This window comes from Orycteropus afer, unplaced genomic scaffold, assembly GCF_000298275.1.
Source record: "Orycteropus afer afer isolate SDZICR_OR568_19922 unplaced genomic scaffold, OryAfe1.0 scaffold00419, whole genome shotgun sequence".
In the NCBI taxonomy this organism is placed as follows: domain Eukaryota; kingdom Metazoa; phylum Chordata; class Mammalia; order Tubulidentata; family Orycteropodidae; genus Orycteropus; species Orycteropus afer.
The window spans coordinates 492,852-504,522 of NW_006922006.1; the positions used below are offsets into that span (position 1 = coordinate 492,852).

Here is an 11,671-nt window from a genome sequence, read left to right on the forward strand (position 1 = left end):
TGGTGATCGCTGGCCAAGCGGGGGCAACAGATGCTTTCAACGCTAAAAGCATGCCACAGACCAAACAGCACACCTCACAGGGGTTGCTTTTTCAGCACTAGGATGGAGTTCTTGGTACCTCTTTGTACCCTCCATGACAAAAATGGTGCAGTGGTACCAGTTGCTGGTTTGACCCCTAATGGGCATACAGGCTTTGGAAGACAAAAGATCTGGTTCAAACTTAGGTGTGCCATTATCTGTGTGTCACTGATCGAGTTACACATCTCTGTGGGCCTCATTTCTCATCTGCCAGACACCTCACAGGGCTGTTGTGAAACTTATACCGAATATACACACAGGCCCTAGGATAGTGCCTCTCAATACAGTAGATATTACATGTTCATTAGTATTTTTATTATCCAAGAGTTTGAAATGGCTAAGTGAAGTCCATGTTTTTAATTCATCGACTCGGTCTTTTCAGAAGAGTCATCTAGAACTGGAGTTAAAAATACATTCCTTTTGTGAGTACAGGCTACTTACTCAGTAGTGAAGGTTAAGGGCACTGAGGTGAAGGGATATTGCTCCAAACACTCTGACCTCCCCAACACACATACACACACACACACACACACACACACACAGCACCCCAGACTAAACCTATGGCCCATTTGCCCAGGTCTCCAACTCAACCTGAGGAAAATGTTCATGGTCTTTCAAGTTTTCAAAAAGTTAAGATGGAAAAGCGAGGCCTCAGAGAACTACGCATACTCCATTAAAAGAGAAAGCACGGCAGAGAGGGGTAACTGCTACATTTTGGGGTCATTAGCTCCCATGTGCTGGGATCCCAGTCTGATGAGAAGAAATGACACGCAGGTCATGGATGGACCTCACTGTCCAGTGTGAAAGCTCCTGCAGCACCTTTAGACCCCACAGCTTCTTCTCAAAGAGACCACTGTCTCCCACAGCAGCAGGCACGCTGCTGGCCTCAGCGGGGGGAACCCTATGTTCCAGAAGCACCATCAGCTCCTCCAGCTGGTAAGCAAAGGCAGCAACCTGGAGGACAAGGGCATGGATCGCCTGATGGAAGTCACCTTCAGCTGGGGTGAAGTGCACCCGCTGGTCTTCCAACAGCTTGGTCAACAGAACGTGGAAGGCGCGGTAAGCTTGGAGGTTCTCCTGGAGCCGCTCTGCCTCGGTCAGCTCGGTCCACTGATCAGTGCTTGCTACTGGCACTCCATCCACAGAGTCCAGGTTGACATTCTTGTTCAGGCCCTGATGGTTGACCTGGCCAAGGACACAGGAAAGCATCACGCCTTCTGCAATCATCCCAATACCCTGACTCAAATCACCCCGAGTCTCAAATAAAATCTCATTCACCTCCCTGGTCAAGAACCCAACTTGTAAAGAAAATGCCTACAACAGGCCCTGTTCATTTGGGGCCCACAACTGGACTTTAGGAAGACCCCACACTCTCTTGAAATGATTCACACTATTTTTTGAACATAGGGAGCTCTGGTAGCATAGTGCCTAAGGCACTTGACTGCTAACCAGGAGGCTGGTGGTTCAAACCCACCAGCCACTCCTCGGAAGGAAGGTTGGGCAATCCTACTTCCGTAGTGATAACTGCCTCGGAAACCCAAGGAGGGGTCGCTAGGAGTCGGGGCCGACTCTATGGCAAATAACAACAACAGGTGCACTTTGCTTCAGGAGTCTATAGCTTTCATTAGGTCTTAAAGGCTAAAAACCACTTGTGTAGAAAAATTTGTCCTCCCCACTTCAAACTCTCTTCTAGACACTGGAGTATTTTAGTCATACTTAAGTATTTTAAATATACTTGAGGAGATTGCCACACCTAGGAAGCTGTAGAATGTAGCTGGTGTAGAATTTTTCTAACCTCGCTCTGCCCATTGTCCATTCTCCATGGTGAGAGGACAATCCTTTAAGGAATGCAGTGGGCAATAGTAACTAAACTGCTACTTCGAAGCATCTGATTTCTGACTGATGGGCTGTCTGAGAAACCAACTCTTGGAGAACCTCAATTCCCAACTCTCCACATCAAGTCTTCAGTGGAGACTGATGGGAGACCGGCATCAGAAATCTGGAACTTCATGGGCAGCTCCTTCACGTTTTGGTCCTGTGCAAGTCCCCAGTCAATCTTCTAGGAGGACCCTTTCGTCAGCTTAGATGACCCTTCCATTTAGATACAGGAACACTTCTGATGTGTAAAATTATGAAGTAAATGGCTAGTTAAGTGTAGAAGAAATTGGCAGGGTTTAAAATTTCTCCCAAGTTCATACTACTGCCCCTCCCAATCCTTTAGACCTTACCTAGTTTGAAAATTGAGAACAATGTGGAAAACTGGCAACTTTTAAGGGCCCATGGTGAACCTGTGACAGAATTTAGAACACAGGCAAAGTAGGAACTGCCTCCAGGACATAGGGCCAATCCTCCCTAGAACCCTATCTTACTGAAGGAATGACTTATCTCCTAAACAGCCCTAGAGGAAGGAAATGAGGTCACATGAGTTTCCTCAAGGGAAGGGGCCATGTCAAATACTACGCCCCAACGTATAAATGACGATTAGGGCTCTCATAATGGGTAATGGTGCTGGAAGATGATGGTAAGGCGCTGGCTGGATCAGAAGAGATGAAGGTAAAATAGACAAGAGCAAAACAGGCAACTTACATAAGATTCCATGAGAGCAGTCAGGTCTGAACGGATCTTCCTTGCGAGCCAGATAGAGCGGCTGCAGAGGTCCCGGCGGTGAGGGGGCAGCGGTGCGCGCTCTGTGAAAGCCATCCCCTAACTCAACCGTCCCAGGAAACAAGTGAGCCGTGCTGGCTTCTGTCTACACTGGTCCAAATAAGAAATGACTCTCACAGACTAAATCCACTGGGCATTCTCTCCTAATGGGATTGTGCACCCCACCCCCACCCTGCCTGACTCAGAGGTGGCAGCAAATTCCTGGCTGTGGATTTTTGTGCCTGTGGAATCAAAGGCCCCTTTTTAATCAGCTTTTTTTTTCCTACAGCGTCGGCCTCCATCTCTCTCCTCCACTCGGTGCTTATTAGCAAGCTTGTTTTTGTGTCATTGTTTTGCTTTTGCACTTAGCAACAAGGTCACTATCACACTAATCCTCATGATACCCCGGCCTGATGTATCTATTTTACATCCACATACAGTCAGTACATTTTATTATCACCCTTCCTTCTGTTCCCCATGACATTCTTTCTTAGCCTAGGAAAATGTGCAGTGGCATGAAGTTATTATTCTAGATGACAGCTACTATTTATTAAGTACCTACCATGGCTAGACACTTGCTAAAGGCTTTAAAGCCAACCTCATTTGAGCCCTGAAGTAACACTATAAGGTAAATATTCCCCCCTATTTTACATAAGAAGAAACCAAGCTTAAGGCAGTTAAATAAGTGCACAAAATCCAACAGACTCAGGATTTAAACAGAGGTCTGACTCTGCAGCTGTTTCTCCCACTGACTTCTCTATCTTGTTCTTCCCTTAGGTAGTTCAGTTTTCCTTCAAGAAATACAACTTGCATAAAACAGTTCCTTTAGAAACGCAGCATCTTTTCACTCCCATTCTTTTGGTAAGTATTTCTGAAAGTTGGCTTAATTTGCACCTGGTAACAATCAACTAAGGAAGCATCTCTAATCTCAGTCGTGGTGCCTTCCTGGTAGCTGCGACAGGATGAAGGTATTGTTTAGGCCTGTTCTCCAAAGGACAGGAAACACCCAACCCTGACTTGGTAACATTTCTAAGGCAGCCTCAACTCAAGTGACAACATGCATTTTTTTCCTCCCTATCCCAGTCATAGATACGCTTCTTAACAAAAGAAGAGAATGAACTGGGCTTTGAAATAAGGGCTAAGAGTTAGAGGTGCTCGGAGAGCTGTCCTTCCACTGCGTTTGACTCAGCAGGGAAGGCGATGATGCTCACTGGGTGAGGGTTGCTAGGGTTCATCCCCAGATGAGTCAATTAGCTTCCACTGCTGGAAACCATTGAAGATGTTGCCTCTAAAGGGAAAGCACACCTTCTCAGGGGCAGATTTCCACAGGTAAACAATAAAGGAAATGTGGGGAGAAGAGAACTGGTACCTGGGCAGCTGTCATATAAGGCAGTTTAAGAAGGCAGGAGGATTCCATTTTTTTTTGTAAGTCAGTACTTCACATAAACATTGTTCGGTGAAGCATTCATATTAAACACCATCAAGGTTTTGCCATTATCAGAATGAAATGAACCTTACAGCATCCTTAGTGTTCCCTCTGTACATTAATATGGTGACCTCTCCTAGCAGAGGGCTGCCAGACATCAAAGGGATTTTCAATAGTTTGCCAGACAATCACAGAATCAGATGACATTTTAGCCTTAGAAACCGAGATCGATTGGGTTCTTGATCCCTCATCTGTGATGTGGTCTGAGGGCACCTGTTCTCATCTGGTAGCTTCAAGCATGTCACACCTCAGTTAACTGTAACCCAGTACAACCAAGGAAGACAAGTCGCTTCCATGAAGACTTTTATTTTTCTTCTTTACAGATTTGTTTGGATATGCCTTAGATTAAGAGAAAACAAGGATCTGAAAAGCAGAGTATCCCTTTTATTATATTTTTTTTTACATAACCTTTTCAATCTAGGTTCAGGTAACTACCTGTCTCTCCCATCAAAGGAGAAGGGTCCTGCACATTACAACAGGCAAAGAAAGGCTTTTAGAAAATAAAATATTTTAAACTGATCCATTACAATTTTTCAATTTTCTTGAGTAGTACATTGTAAAGTGGGAAAAAGACAGGCAGAAAAATGGTACTTCAAACCACCAGGCTGTAGTATCTTAGTTAGATTGGTAGTACACTTTTTTTTCCCCAAACAGATACAAAGCAAGTTCAAGTGCTCCACGTGGATGCTTTCCCATGCCTTAGTAATTTTCTTTACTCCCAAGTCCATCCAGTTTATCCAAACTCTCTGAAGCATATTAAGGAGTATCAATTATACAAGACAACCCTGGCTGGGCAACCCTAACGAAGGGGGAAGCACATCTCCCAGAAATACCAAACAGCTGTAGTTAAACCACATTATCAGGATGTAGAACTGTTAATTCAAGATGGAGAACATATGGTGGGAAGAGTTATTTTAAAAGAACAGAATTTGACTAAGGGTATGCAATGCAGACTTTTAAGAGCTCTCCTCAGGAGGGCAATGAAGTCATCAGTACGGGGAGCAGAAAGGAAAAGAACAGAGGGATTAGTACAAGACAAGTTACTCATACCAACTCTTTAGTATGCTTTCTTCCCTTTTCCCAACAGGAAAAATAAAGTCCATGAAAAAATATTGAAAAATTGATGGAAAAACTGCTACAATAATTTATTGAAGCAAATGGAAGAGGACCAAAATAAGGAGAAAGAATAGCAAGTTTCTTAGTATTAGAAAATAGTTAGTTGCTTTTTGGGAGGTGGGTGGGGACAGATTTGTCCCCATCTTACAAAGACAAGATCTTCTTATGCAGTTTGCCTTTATGTAGATGGGTAAACTGTCTTGACTAACCACTGCCATTGAAATTTAGGGAGACAAAGGATGCTAGCCAGTCAAACGGTACAAAGCGGACTTACATGGAAGTGTAACAACTTTGTTGTGGTCTCTTACTTCCAAATCTACTCCACACACCTGTCAACTCCAAGTCCTTACTGTGGGCAGCAAAGCACATTCTAGATCCCTTCTATCCTTATTCCATTTTGCAACCCCCACGCTGGAGGGCTGGCAACTCTGCAGCACACGCAACAGAAACAACAGTGCATTAAAGACCCTTGACCGTAGGTGTCCACTCCCCACTCCCTGGCATTCCAAGCATTGAAACCAGTGGGTGTAAAGTCCATCTCTTTCAGAGATGACCTTCTGTTACCCCTCTTGATGGGAAAAATAAATCAAAGAGAAAATTGATAAACTTTGTATTTTTAGTGTTTGTGAAAAACAAGCTATTTCCTATTTTGTTCTCAGCAAAACTTCATTCTTTCCAACAGCCATCACACATTGTGGACAATGAACAATGAGCAGGGCAAGCCTTCCATTCCAGCTTCTGAGGTCAACAGAAGGGTAAGAATTGTCCTGCTGATTCTCTAAAAATGAGCCAAAACAGGCTTTCAACTTCTAGGGGTTATAAGCTCACACAAAAAAACTACCTGTCTCTCCCATGGAAGTAACTCGCTCCACAGAAATTTTTATCCCGATGGAGTGGCAATTCCCGAATTTCAGGTGAAAGCCAGAGCCCTTATTATATATATTAACTTTTATCTCCTGAATCAAGTCTTTCCTCCTCTGAAGAAACAGAACAAAGCAGTTTTGACTTGCAATTTTAGAATCATAGACTCTGCTCCTTCCCTAACACTAGGGAGCTGGAATGAACCAATGACAGATTAATGCAAAAAAAAAAAAAAAAAGCATGAGACTAGAGATGGATATTAATTGGGAGATATGTGTCAGGAAATGGTGAGAAGTGGAAAAAAAAAAACAAAACAAAATAAAAGCCAGATTCACAAGAGAATCTCTCATCTGTAATGAAAACCCTGCACAATCCTCCTCATCCCTCCAAACTCCTAGATAGCAATGCTCGGAAAATCTCAGAGCTCTAGTTACCACGAATCAAACACCTGTCCCTAAAAAGGCTTCCAAAGAAGCACTAGGCTGTTGTAGTGACTCTGTTAGCACTGAGGAGCAGCTTTGCCAAGGCCACTGGAGAGCTATGCTTTTAGAGGCTGGCTGTGCTTCTTCAACCCTATGTCTTGCCTTCAATAGTACCTCTTGTGGGGACCCCATGTCCTAAAATAATCTATTCTCTCCCAGCCCCACAAAATATAGCAACAAAGATTTAAAAAAAAAAAAAAAAAAAATCAGACTTTCCGTTAATAAATAAGGAATTTCAGTTCCACAACACAAAAACACACATGCTCAAAGTGCAAATTTCTGCCATTTGCCTGGGACTTTTCTCACTGCCTCACTGGCACAGAGCTCTGCTTACAGTCAGACAGTGTGCAGTGCAGCCCCCTCCCCCCGGAAGCCTGCTTTCAAGCAAGAGAGCACCACTGAGAGCCAGACGGAGGTGTTGGGAGGGGGACTGAAGTGCTGGGGTCAAAGAGGAGGGAGCTGGTCCCCACGTGCCTTTCCTTTCCAAAACACAGTGGGAAATGGAGGAAAAGGGGGTGAGAGATGTGTGCTGTTTTAACAGCTCACCTTACTAAGGGGCCCTAAAGTGCCAAGTCAAGCTGCCAGCCTCTGGACATACAATTGTATGATACTTTGAGGGTACGTGTGCTGCACTGGGTAGAAGCCAGAACCATAGGGCAGCAGTAAAGGACGAGAAGGGACTTAGAGGACAGTAATATATGCTAAGAGAAGCTGATCCAAAGCACATCAGTTACAGGTTGGAACAGGGATCTGCAAGAAACCCGCCCGGCTGGGACTGAAGATGAGACAATCATTGCTTAAAGAACTTCTTTCTTTTTGTGTCCACTTTTCTGGTAAACGCAGCATCAATTTTATAAAGGGGACAATAGAGGAAGAAGAGTGGGTGGGTGTGTTTATGTGCTGTGATCCACAATGGAAAGAGCAGGCCCTTCAGTTATTTTACTAGATTTTAAATGCTTTAAACTTTTTTTTGTCCTTTTTTATCTTTTAAATACAAAGTCTTCCCTCCCACTAAGGTCCAGTAGAGTCTGAATCTTCAATGAGAACCTCTGTGGTAGCACCGAGGATATCTGAGTTCATGACCAGCCCTTCAGTGCCCCCACTGCTGCCACTTCCCACAAAGATCTTCCCATCGGCCATGAGGCTCACCCGTTCCGTCCCACTGCAGTATGACTTTGACATCCCTTCCGCTTCCAGCAGTAGGCACTCTCCAGAGGTTGAGTTGCCCAAGGGCTCAGGAAGAAGAGGAAGACCCTGACTGTCTGCCGGTTGTGTGAGGGTCTCTGGGTTAGTGCCCAAGATATCTGTGCTGGTGATGAGGGCGCCTGCATTGGCAGCCAGAGCCTCTGCAATCAGCACCTCAGGGTGGCTCTTTGCTTTGTGTGCCACTACGCTGTCCTTCTTCTCAAATTTTTTGCCACAGATATTGCAAGAGAACTGGTAGAAGGAGTCTGCATCATGCTTCTTCATGTGCCAGTTAAGGGACGCCTTTTGCCGACAAGTAAATCCACAGATCTCACATCTAGGAAGAGTGAAGAGGAAATGGCTGATCAACTAGGGAAACAAAGAGAGCTCCTATTTGGGGTCTCTTTTGGTGAAAATTTAGAATTCATATATATACCCAATACCCAGGAACACGTATTTCTTGTGAAGGAGTAGGAAAAGCAACTGAGATGAAAAGCTGATTAGATGTTTTCCCTTCTGGCTGCTGCTTGATAAACAAAGGATAGAGCATATAAGGTCACCGGATGATCTCCCCCAGTCAACGTCCAGTTTTAATTTGGCGGGAATCAACAGTGGTGGCAGATGAAATGTTTGGAAAGGGGTGTCCCCTCAAGTGGGACATATGCTCTTCTCACGCAGACAATCACCAGTAATGAATACTCACTGTAACGGCTTCTCGCCAGTGTGAATCATCCGGTGCACTGCCAGATTGTGCGAACTCTTGAAGGCCCGAGCACAATATTCACATATATAATCCCTTTGATCTAAAATGAAAAATAATGTGTTTCATTTAGAACCCCTCTTACGTATTTTTCCCAAAAGGCACAATGCTGGTACTGTGGTTAAAGCACTGGATTGCTAACAACAGGTGACTGGTTTGAACCCACCAGCTGCTCCACGGGAGAAAGATAAGGCAGTCTTCTTCTGCAAAGATTTACAGCCTTGGAAACCCTATGGGACAATTCTTTGTCCTATGGGATCGCTATGAGTCATAATATAGACTCAATGGCAGAGGGTTTGGTTTTGGTTTTTACAATCAGTAAGCAAATCATCAGGAAAGTAAATTTACAGAGTGAAAGAAATGCTGTTTTCAATGTATAAACACTCCAGATAAAATTTACAAAGGAAATGTACTGTTCTCATTAGTCCATACATTCAGTGGTACTGAAACATATTTTGGAAGAAATACAAGAACTAAGATCCTAATGCTGATTTTATCACTAACTTAAATCTAGGGTAAACTGTTTAGCAAGTAAACAACTACATTTTCCAAAGATTTTATTATTTAAAACACCTCCCGACACAAACACACATACAAACTGACAAAGCTGAAAGCTTACATATAAAGACTTTGATATTCCCTAGAAAAAACTGATCCACACCTAAAGTCCTACTCATACCCTCTGTTTCAGGTTTTAAAAGATGATACCTGACAGACATATGGATCAATGGAATAGAACTGAGAGTCCAGAAATAAACCCATAGTGTTTATGGTTAATTGATTTCAACAAGGGTGCCAAGTCCACAAAGTAAGACCAGATAGACTAGTAAATTGCACTGGGGTCATGAAGTTGGACCCTTACCTTAAATTGAAAAATTATTCAAAATGAATCAAAGACTTTAACGTAAAAGCAAAACCTGTAAAATTTTTAGAAGAAAATATACGCAGAAATCTTCATGACCCTGGATTTGGCAAAGGATTCTCAGCTATGACACCAAAAGCAAGAGCAACCAAAGAAAAAACAGGCAAGTAGACTTCACCAAAATTAAAAACTTTTGTGCTTCTAAGGATGCAATCAAGAACGCGAAAAGACAACTGAAAGAATGGGAGAAAATATTTGAAAATATTGTTTTGATAAAGGATTTTTATTTATAATATATAAAGAAAACTTGCAATTCAACAAAAAATAAAATAATGGACAAGGAACTTGAATAGACCCTTCTCTGAAGATATACAAATGGCCAAGCTGCACAAGAAACTAAGCTGAATATCATTGTTATGAAGAAAATGCAAATAAAGACACAATATACCACTTCACACCCACTAGGATGGCTAGAATCAAAAGGTCAAATACAAAGTGTCGGTAAGGATGTGAAGAAACTGGAGCCTCCTCCAATGCTGGGAAGACTGTAAAATGGTACAGCTGCTATGGATGACTCTGGAAGGTCCTCTCCTCAAATAATTAAACATAGATTAACCTATGTTCCAATTCCATTTGTAGGTATATCCAAGAGAAATGAAAACGTACGTACACATAGAAACTTGTATATACCGTATACAGCTGCATTATTCATAATAACCAAAAGACAGAAATAGTGCAACTGTCCATCAAAGGACAAATGAATAATCAAAATGTGGTGTGGTATAAGCACACAGTGGAGTATTTTTCAATCAAAAAAGGAGTACAATAGTGATACATTCTACAACAAAGATGAACCCTGACAACACTGTAAGTGAAAGCAGACAGGAACAAAAGACCACATACTATGATTCTACTCATATGAAAGGCCAGAAGAGGGAAATCAATAGAGACAGAAAGTAGATTAGTGGTTGCTTAGGACTAGGGGTTGGGGGTAGATTATAAGGAAAGGATATACGGCTTCTTCTTGAGGTGATAAAAATGTTCCAAAATGGACTGTGGTGATAGCTACAATTATCTGTGAATAAACCAAAAACTAATGAATTGTATACTTTTAAATGGGCAAATTGTATGGTATACAAATTACAGCTCAATAATGTTACAGAACAAAACAATTAAGCTTAGGTCTGCCCAGCAATGTCTCATAGCCTAATAAACCTCAGAAAGTAAAAGCAAAAGAAAAAGAATGTTACTCAAGATAAAAATAAAATAAAATACATGCAAACTGTGCCTGCATTCCTTTACCTTATTCTTCTACCCAATAAATTCTGCACCATTCAACTACCTCCATCACGTCACTAAAAACAAAAAAACACCTAGCTGACGGTGTCCGACTCATAACGACCCTACAGGGCAGAGTAGAACTTACTGCCCCATAGGGTTTCCAAAGCTGTACATCTTTACTGAAGCAGAATGCCACACTTCTCTTACAGATCAGCTGGTAGGTTTGAACTAACAACCTCTCAGTTAGCAGTCAAATGCTTAACTGGTGCATGCCACCAGTGCTTCTTGTCACTTCACAACTTCCCCAAATTTTTTAATGAGCTGGGGACATCATGTGGAATCTATGGGGCAAAGATTCACTGTTCTTATTTCTTTACCATTTGGTTGGGAAGCCAGTGAACAAAAAGGTGCTCAATATGTGTCTGTTCAATGAATGAACACTATATTTTCTATGCTTTCCACTTAAAATTAATTACTAGAATAATAGTACAAACATAAGTTAAAAGGTGAACAACATCCTGTTTAATGCTACACACCTTTAAAAACAAAGCTCTAAAACCAAGTGTGTGAGAAGGGCCAAGTTTTTCTCAAACTTGACTGTACCGAGGAGTCCCCTGGACATCTTATTAAACGCGTATGTTGAATACTGTGTGTTGAGTACTACGTGGTGAATGTTAAGGTCTTGTATTGCACGGTATGACCCAGGGACAATTCTTAGTACCTGCTTTCCCAGGGCTTGTCATTTTTCCAGTACCATAGTAGCATGACAAACTCAGGTGGAGCCTATGTTATACACAGTAAATAAAAGAAGCGACACATGGGAGTTCCGGCAAGATGGCGGACTAGGCAGAAGGATTGCAAAGACCCTCTTCAACAAAGAAAAGGGAAACCAATTAACACAGACACAGAAGATAATC

The 11,671-nt window shown here is 42.5% G+C and overlaps 2 protein-coding genes across 2 annotated transcripts in view; both read right to left on the reverse strand.

Annotated features, from left to right (window-relative positions):
- Positions 1 to 801: 801 nt before the first annotated feature.
- On the reverse strand, positions 802 to 2,778 carry CNTF (ciliary neurotrophic factor). The gene is made up of 2 exons (XM_007953844.2): positions 2,665 to 2,778; positions 802 to 1,263 (listed from the first exon to the last, which is right to left on the reverse strand). Exons 1-2 carry the CDS (start codon positions 2,776 to 2,778, stop codon positions 802 to 804), a joined length of 576 nt encoding a protein of 191 aa, XP_007952035.1.
- Positions 2,779 to 7,677: 4,899 nt separating this feature from the next.
- The window catches only part of ZFP91 (ZFP91 zinc finger protein, atypical E3 ubiquitin ligase), a 55,210-nt gene continuing 51,216 nt past the window's right edge, over positions 7,678 to 11,671 (reverse strand). Inside the window, exons 10-11 of the mRNA XM_007953845.2 lie at positions 8,555 to 8,654; positions 7,678 to 8,188 (exon numbers count right to left, since the gene is read on the reverse strand). Coding sequence (XP_007952036.1) covers positions 7,678 to 8,188; positions 8,555 to 8,654 — 611 coding nt within the window. The remainder of the gene's footprint in view (positions 8,189 to 8,554; positions 8,655 to 11,671) is intronic.

Bases quoted from the DNA above. Each gene is read 5' to 3' on its own strand.
- CNTF (XM_007953844.2), bottom strand. From the start codon at position 2,778: ATGGCTTTCACAGAGCGCGCACCGCTGCCCCCTCACCGCCGGGACCTC. The intron at 1,264-2,664 runs GTAAGTTGCCTG...GTCCTTGGCCAG, and splicing joins CTGCTCTCATGGAATCTTAT to GTCAACCATCAGGGCCTGAA.